The sequence below is a fragment of the Physeter macrocephalus genome, chromosome 14 (assembly GCF_002837175.3).
Source record: "Physeter macrocephalus isolate SW-GA chromosome 14, ASM283717v5, whole genome shotgun sequence".
Classification (NCBI taxonomy): domain Eukaryota; kingdom Metazoa; phylum Chordata; class Mammalia; order Artiodactyla; family Physeteridae; genus Physeter; species Physeter macrocephalus.
In genome coordinates, this window is record NC_041227.1 from 73,131,477 (window position 1) to 73,140,531 (window position 9,055).

At 44.5% G+C, this 9,055-nt stretch overlaps 1 protein-coding gene across 1 annotated transcript in view; it reads left to right on the forward strand.

Annotated features, from left to right (window-relative positions):
* The window catches only part of EIF4H (eukaryotic translation initiation factor 4H), a gene marked incomplete at its 5' end in the record, with an annotated part of 9,668 nt that extends 3,877 nt beyond the window's left edge, over nt 1-5,791 (forward strand). Inside the window, 2 exons of the mRNA XM_028498041.2 lie at nt 3,875-4,012; nt 4,103-5,791. Of these exons, the coding sequence (XP_028353842.2) occupies nt 3,875-4,012; nt 4,103-4,242 (278 nt within the window). The remainder of the gene's footprint in view (nt 1-3,874; nt 4,013-4,102) is intronic.
* Between the last annotated feature and the right edge of the window lie 3,264 nt (nt 5,792-9,055).

Here is a 9,055-nt window from a genome sequence, read left to right on the forward strand (position 1 = left end):
GTAGTTTTTTAAGGAACCTCCATACTGTTCTCCATAGTGGCTGTATCAATTTACATTCCCACCAACAGTGCAAGAGGGTTTCCTTTTCTCCACACCCTCTCCAGCATTTAAAGGGCATGGAGCCCCTATCCCTTAAGTGGACATAATCCACTTTATCATTGCTTTTCTTAACTCATCAAAGCATACCAATGGGTGCCTCCTTGTGTCAACTCAAGAGGTCAGTTTGCATGCCAGGCTTTGAAGGGTTGATCTCCTAAACATTTCTTCATCTCTTTACTTGTTTTTTTTTAGTTATGAAGGTAACTCATACATGGTAAAAATGTCCATTGTAACCATAAGGTAGAGAATGAAAAACAAGTCTGTTTTCTTTCCTATAAACTCGAGATTATCTCTGCACTTGCCACCACATAAGATGAGATCATTAATGCCCGCTCCCCCCATCACCCCCCCCCCAATCAAAACAAAAATCAGTAAAAAGTAACTGGTAAGTATGGGAGGAACTGGTCTTGTGAGTCGAAATTTTTTAAAAGTTCATTCCAGTACTGCGTTAGCTAAACAGATTACTGCTTATATCTGTTGAGTAATTTAATTCCTAAAAGTCCTATAGCCAATCAGAAATGAGCTTATTCATAAAAGTACAGTATAATCCAGTAAACCTGTAATTTTATGTATAAGCTAGTCTCTGATTGAAAAATGCAACAAATGTCATCTCAAAGCCACCTCAGGTGTAGTAGTTAGTGACTTGATGAGTGGTGGTCTCCAGTCTGCCAGTTTTGCATTTCCTAGTACTGTAGAAATAGCACAGTGAGCTCACAGCTTTGGAGGTTACCAAAGGAACTGATGTCTTTCTACTACTGGCTTAGCTTGGGCTTTTTTACTCTGAAGCAAGACATATAGTGAACATAGCCAGAGAAACTACCTTGCCACCAACCAGTGTAAACTACAGTGTTTTGGTGATAATCTAAAACCAGCAGTGCCCACATGGTGGGGTACGGCCTATATACATTACTTGTATAGGTAGACCTTTTTTACTCTTTAGAATAATGCCTTTCTTTAAATGACACACTCTCCTTGTAAAAAAAAATTTTTTTTTCAAACAATACAAAAAAAAATGCAAAGAAGAAAACGAATAAGAAAGTCCCTGTCAACCAGAAATAGGCAGTGTGTTTTTATTTTGATTTTTTGGCCATGCCATGCAGCATTCAGGATCTTAGTTTCCCACCAGGGATCGAATGCGCGCCCCCTGCAGTGGAAGCGCGGAGTCTTAACCCCTGGACCGCCAGGGAAGCCCCTAGGCAGTGTGTTAAACTAAACTTCGTAAAGAAAGCTCAGAAGATTTTCATGAATAGTGTGCCTCCTAGGAACCTGTCATCAAACTTGATGACAAGATAATTGTTAATGTCAAACCTTGCTTTTTCCCCCCCCCCTCATAATCTTCCCATCGCTCGTAAGAATTTTGAAAAGAGGTGGTCACTTGATGTTAATGTACTCTGGGTTTTGGGGGGTTTTTTCCCCCACTATACTTTGTCTCATGAACCTGGACACAGTAGCAGTTCTGTTTATGTGCCTTGTCAGTGTGGGTGTGAGCTGATTTGTTTTATGCTAAACACTGGTAACAAAAATTAATCTCATTAAAAGGGAAGTAACTTTACTTTCATAATCAACGTGGAAAGGTACACACAGTTTAGTTTGGGGGAAATGTCAGGTTAAATGTTTGAATACTAATTAAGCTTGTTTAATGAATGGTATATCCTCTCTGGTTGATAGAAAAGATTTTGTAAAGAAACTTATACTTGATTATATGCTTCCAAAATGGGTTTTCCCCCAAAGCAGGGCTCCTGTTGGTCTAAACCTTCGTAGAATTGTTTTCATTACTTGTTTTGTTAAAATTGAAATTGTTCGATTTAGTCTCTGAATTGAGTTTCAGATAACTTGATCAATTTACAAATTCCTTGCTACCCTTAAGGAACAAAAAAACCCCACCATCGCAGGTAGTTGATTCTCCGTATTCACTGCAAACACCAAATTGGCGGATACTGAGCCATCGCTCATAGAGGAAATACACAGGCTCCTGTGAGCCTCTGGTCATATTTTTGTCAGACATTCAATACATAACCTTCCTTTATGTGTTTGTGTTTAAAGACGCCTTGTTTAATATATATAGTTGATTGATCAACAATGAACTCACGGCCAACAGCACTGTAACTCATGCCTCTGTGAGGCTTCTCTAACAAGGCACATCCCAGCCTTGCACTTAGGAGTACTAGACAGCACTTCAGCATGATGTTTGGGTGCTGTTTTATTTTAACAGCAAAATCACTAACAAAAAGCGCAAAAAAGCAGAAAGCCTGGCACTAAATAGATTGTGAAAAGGATGCTTGTTTACCGTTTGAGCTGAGACGAGGCAGAGTGTTGGCTCGTTCAACCTCAGCTGGGAATGTATGTGTCAGGTGACAGATGTTTCGCTGCTCTGTACATGTCTGAATGACCGCAAAAGGCCCCAAGTATTGATTTCAGGGTTACAAATAAATTTTAGTGAGTAGACAAATTTGCAAACGTGAAATCTATGAATAATGGGGATCAACTATTTAGTAGAAGAATATTTCTCAAGCTCAGGATTCTTCTTCAAGGATAAGTTCCTACAAAGCTTTGAGCAATGGCACTATCCTTGGAGTGAGTAAAAATAGTCACCTTGAGGAGCTTAAACAGAGGGGGCAAGCTCATTTGTTTAATTACAGTCTTATTTCTTAAATTTTTATTGAAAGTTAAATAGGTTATACTGTTAGAAGGTTAATTATCTTAACCTCCTCCCATGACTTTCAGTTAAATACAAAACTAAATAAGGCTTAAGGTTTTTAAAGTCCATTGAGAAAATATTCTTCACACTGATGAGAATTGCAACTTACTTTTTTAAATTTAAATTTACTTATTTATCTTTGGCTGTGTTGGGTCTTTGTTGCTGCTCATGGGTTTTCTCTAGTTGCGGTGAGCGGGGGCTACTCTTCGTTGCGGTGCGTGGGCTTCTCTTGTTCCGGAGCGCAGGCTCAGTAGTTGTGGCGCACGGGCTTAGTTCCTCCACAGCATGTGGGGTCTTCCCGGACCAGGGCTCGAACCCGTGTCTCCTACATTGGCAGGAGGATTCTTAACCACTGTGCCACCAGGGAAGTCCAAATTGCAACCTACTTTTAATTCTAAATGAGATGCAGTTTACTTCTGTTGGTAATTATTTTAGCGGTGCACAAATGAGTGGCGGGCGGGCGGGGGGCGGGGTGCGGGGAAGACCCTTTGCAGCCAGAGGAGGTGTGGGTTGGGTCTGCGGTTCCTGCTCTCTGGCGCCCTCTCTGGGAAGGGAGTGGTCCTGATCACAGCTTTGTTTACACGCAGGTGCTTTGCTTTTAGAATGATCCACACCCGAATCGCAGCAGAAACAGAAAAATGGGGAATGTCACCCAGAGGTGACTTTGTATTTTTATTTTGTCTTCATATCTAGCTTTTTTCTTTTGATTTTGTGTTCTAAATTGTAACTTCTAAATTTCAGGTTTATCTTTTTTAATAACTGTGTAGATTGTATTAGAAAACAATAAAATGTGCTTTGAGCATTTTTGTTTTAAGCCGTATTAGAATATTATGGACTTTTCTTGCAAGCTAAGAATTTACAGCTCGTTTTATTTTTCTCTCCTAAGATTCTTTTTTTATTTTAGAAGTCTGTTAGCATTGAAATTACCCAACAGATTCACGTTTGGACTCATTTTGTATGCACTTTTGATGCTGGACAAACTAAAGAATTTAAAATTAAACTTAATTCACGCAAGCTATGTTATCAGCTTTGAGACAGTAGTTTAAAAGATAATTCAATGTCATCTTCCTCCTTCAGGCTTCAGGGATGACTTCTTAGGAGGCAGGGGAGGGAGTCGCCCAGGTGACCGGCGAACAGGCCCCCCAATGGGAAGTCGTTTCAGAGATGGCCCTCCTCTTCGAGGGTCCAATATGGATTTCAGAGAGCCAACAGAAGGTATGACGATAATGGGAACGTGTAAATGGAGCTCTGGAGGGTGTCTTTTCGTGACACATTTGTAAGCCATGTTGTGTTTCCCTCCCCCAGAGGAAAGAGCACAGAGACCACGGCTCCAGCTCAAACCTCGAACAGTTGCAACGCCCCTCAATCAAGTAGCCAACCCCAACTCTGCTATCTTCGGGGGAGCCAGGCCCAGAGAGGAAGTCGTTCACAAGGAGCAAGAATGAGCTTGCGGTTGGGAGGGAATGGGATGTGGGGGGAGTTTGAGTGAGACCACAGCCTGGCTGGCCCCCCCAGACCGGCAGTCCTGCAGTTACCATTCCTGCGCCTGACCTTTGTCCTCCTTTCTTACAGTGGAGACACACAGCTTGTGAGTGCATGTCAGCAGTTAACAAGTGGTTTTTAGTACATTCTTGGCTTTGCTGTATCTACCTAGTGCCTGGTTTGTGCTTTTTTTTTTTTTCTTTTCTTTTTTTTTTTCCTTCCTGCCACTCCTTTCCTATTTTCCTTCTCGCTCCTTGTTTCCTTCCAGCACATGAGTTTCTCTAGAGGGACAAAGGCAGCTGCCATGTGGGAGTTCTTTATGTTGAAGTGCTGCTTCATTTCTCTCCTTTGCTTTTCTGTTTTTCCTTTAGCCACACTGGACGTTTCCTTTGATTTTTCTCAGCAACCTGCATGTTGAGTTCTGTATTGCTGTGGCTTCCAAGAAAAAAAAAGCAAGTCACAAATTGGGTAGCATCTTGTTTTTATTCAGCTGTGATCAACATACAGAATTTGGGACACCTTGCTTTCAAAACAAGGATAAAATATCTGTTGATCTTTGCAAATTCCTTCCTGTAACTATTTATAGATAGTCCTGGCTCCATTACTCCCTCCCCAGATGGGAGAATAGGCTCACATTTCAAACAGCAAAACCGAAAAGGATCATGTGAACTGCTGGTGGGGCGTGCACTGTGCACGTGGGAGAGAAATTGATACACTGCTGTGTTCACATGCTTTATTATTGCTCTTTCAACACCGGGTCCAAACCGGTTCCCTCCTTTCACCGGCCGTTTTAGAGGCTCCTCTGTGGCTGGATGTAGCGAATTGCTGTCTAGTTTCCTTTCTGCTGGCTGCAGAGGTGCTTTGGGCACTGCAGGTGGTAGCGCGGTGCTGGGCTCACTTCCTAGTGTGGACGCTGCTTCCTCTCAAACCCCTGTTGTCGTGTGCTCTGCATCACTCCCTGGGTTTATGCGCTCCCTGATACAAGTAATAATGAGATACTGTGCTTCCCACCATCCCTTAATTTTAGAGTGAAAGAATGGGCCTAGAATCTGGCACTTTACTCTCTTTCACTTGATGAATTGAGAATTTGACTATGCAGAGCTGTCAGATAACTGGTAGGTGGCTTGAGGTCACTAGTCCTCAGCTTTAGGACGTTCGCTCCCACATACAGTGTTCAGCACTCACCCAGGCTAGGCAGCAGCTTTTGAGCTTGAACACCTCTGTGTGAACAAATTCTTTAGCACCTGAGTCCCACTTCATCCAGTTGGGAGCAGTTCGGGGTCAGCTAGAGCCCCGGAAAAGAGAGACCCTCACCAGCATGACTGGAGGGCCGGGGGCAGGCTGGCCAAGCAGTGTGCTTAGAAGGTAGCTCCTCACTAGCTGCCATCCTCGGCTTCTCTTACTTTGTCACCAGGTCTCAGCAATTTACAGAACTCTCCCTCCTTTCCTTCCTTCCACCTGTCATCTTTGCTTCTGAAATAAGAACCATTTGTGTAACACCAATACTTACCTTAAGAAAGACATGCATTATGTGGTTGTAATCAAACCTGATGCTTTCAGATGACCTACTTACATCTTCAGTGTGGAAAAGATTAAGAACAAAACAAATTCATCTAAACTTCTGGGCAATCCAGTTGACTTTTAAATGTAAGAATGGAATTCCAAACACTTAACACATTCAGCTATATGACAGAAAGTAAATCTATGGATATGGTATTTTGTGAATGATCTTTTAAATAAAAGAAAACCTTACGTAATATTTAATGCTTGTCTTTATTTTCGAGTTGTTTTTTAGCTGCTTGTGAAGTTAACAATTTTAAATTTGGAAAGTAGTGTCCAAATTTAGTGGAATGTACTGCGGAGTGAGCAAAGCGTCTTGCTTTCGGAAGTTACAAGATTTGTGAAATTATTTTAAAAGCTGGTGATGATCAGAGATGGGATGCCAACTTTTTTCCTGTTTTTTTTTTTTTTCCCCAAAAAACTAATTTTTCTTTTGAGGGGGGGGGGATTTTTTTTTTAATTTATTTTATTTATTTATTTTTGGCTGCGTTGGGTCTTCAATTGCTGCACGCGGGCTTTCCCTAGCTGCGGCGAGTTCCAAAAAACTAATTTTTCTTTTGGGGGGGGGGGATTTTTTTTTAAATTTATTTTATTTATTTATTTTTGGCTGCGTTGGGTCTTCAGTTGCTGCGCGCGGGCTTTCTCTAGTTGCGGCGAGCGGGGACTACTCTTCGTTGCGGTGCGCGGGCTTCTCATTGCGGTGGCTTCTTGTTGCAGAGCACGGGCTCTAGGCGCACGGGCTTCAGTAGCTGTGGCACGTGGGCTCAGTGGTTGTGGCTCGCGGGCTCTAGAGCGCAGGCTCAGTAGTTGTGGCGCACGGGCTTAGCTGCTCCGCGGCATGTGGGATCTTCCCAGACCAGGGCTCGAACCTGTGTCCCCTGCATTGGCAGGCGGATTCTTAGCAACTGCGCCACCAGGGAAGTCCCCAAACTAATTTTTCTAACAAATGTTACATGATGTGGTCATAGTTTTTGGTTGGGTAAAGGAACTTTTAAAAATAACTGCTTGTGGGCTTCCCTGGTGGCGCAGTGGTTGAGAGTCCGCCTGCCGATGTGGGGGACACGGGTTCGTGCCCCGGTCCGGGAGGATCCCACATGCCGCGGAGCAGCTGGGCCCGTGAGCCATGGCCCCTGAGCCTGTGCGTCCGGAGCCTGTGCTCCGCAGCGGGAGAGGCCACAGCAGTGAGAGGCCCGCGTACCGCAAAAAAAAACAAAAACAACTGCTTGTTTGAGAAGAAATCCTAGGTGCTCCTCATGGGCATGATGGGTGCTACTTCATGGCAAGCAGATCGTGTGTTTGAGGAGGCGCTGCGTGTAGTTGAGTGATTTTATGACCCAGTGGGCAAGGGGCAGGGCTTTGAGCTACGTGTGGGAGAGGCCAAGCTGGTGGGGAGGGTGCAGAAGTTACTTACCTTGCGGTCAGAGCCTGACTGCAGCTTCATCTGGAGAAACGAGCCGGGGAGGATGGGTGCTGTTCCGGCCAAACGCGTGAGGGCTGTCGACTGCAGCTGCTCCTCAGCCGAGAGGGCTTGGAGGGGAGGGCTTGATGCCAACTGGTGTCTCCTTAAAAGGAGAGTGGGAGCATTCCTGAGGCTGGAAACCCTCTGCCCAAAGTTAGGGAGTTGGAACTTGGTCTCCTGGAGGGATTTCCTGGGGCTGGTGGCCAGAGGCTTGAAATCCAACTCTGAGCCTTTTTTCCAAAGGTTCTTTGGATTCCATCTTTAAGGGCCTGTGGAATGTTCAGACCCTTGGAAGGATCATCTAGGTCTCCCAGTAATTCAGAGGTTTCTTATGATTGAAATGAGACTGCAGCTGTCTTTCTGCCTCCCCCAGATGTTGCTGTAACTGTGCAGTGGTTGCTTCTCACAAGCACCTCTTCCCTTGGCCTGTGATACTTTTGTAACATTAAGACATCATAGGAAGTGTTTTAGTACCTGTGTCTCATCCATAAGTAAGTGAGTTGAGAGGGGAAGGTATGTCTTTCTCCAAATAAGCACCTAAATAAATAGGGTCATTTTCATAAAAGTTTGTACCACCTGTGTGAGTGTTCCAGAGATAGGTTTAGACAGATAGTTGACATCTGGTTTCTCTCTGCTATTCTTGAACTGGTTTCAGAGAAACATTTTAGTGGAGTGCCAAGTGAGGCCCTTTTAATAAGGGGTTCAGGTTTCTAAGAATGTTCTTTCCTCGGAGTCCATTTTGTCCGAAGCCAGATTGTTTCTCCATGTCCCGGGAGAGGACAAGTTTCCACAGCAGGCTTCCAGAAGCCTGGGTTTCCCATCATGACTCACATGTCTTGTTTCTTCAGGGAGGTCTTAGTGAGCTCGAGGCAGAGAGGGAGACGTAGTCAGGAGGGCCCCACGTTCGGGTGAGGAAGGAAGGCGCTGCATCCCCTTTCAATTCGTGATTCCTTAGAAGTAGCCTGGTTTTCTCAGTGAAGGAAGTTACTTGGTAGAGATCAAGTCTAGAAGAAGAAAAACTGATTCACTTGAGTTTATTAAAGCCACTCTGGCTTGAGATGCGTTAGAAACAGCATTTCTTTGCTATGTCATGAGATGGTGCAATGCAGCCTCTAGAAATTCTTGTGCCTGATTTTTTAAACAACCTTATTATAATCTCTCTTCACGAGTTATACTTCAGATACACTTCTGCTTCCTCTCAGTCCTCTTCTCAAATTCCAAATGGCTGTTGAGGCCATGCGGGGTCACTAGTACCGTGACAAGGTTCACTCTTTGGAATGACAACCTCAGTAGGACCTGAGGGGGCCCAGTGCTGTCTGTGGGGCTACTTGGTCCTGTGGAGGATGGGGTCAGTGGCCTGTTTTCAGTTCAGCTGCTCCTTGATGTCTGCACAGTGGGATTTCTCACCACTGTTTTTGTAGGGAAGTTAGGAAGGGAGATGGGTCACATCCTGAACTTTCTGAAGGATCATCCGTACCGGATGTCTGTGGCACATGTCACAGATGGCTGTCTCCTGGTTCTCCCCACCCTCCCCAAACAGTTTGCCTGGCATGTAGGGTAGTGAGTCATCCTAAAAGGTCCCCCTGAAGGGAGGCTGTGTGGATGGCAGGCTGGGCCCCTTGTGCTTCTTTCCAGGAACAGCTGGCCTGGGCCTGGCCACATCTGCCCTTATTGGTGAGGAGCTTTGCTCTGTCTTTTGCATTTTCTTGGCCGGCGTTTAACAACATTGAGATGTTTGAGTTACTTTCTCGCTTGGG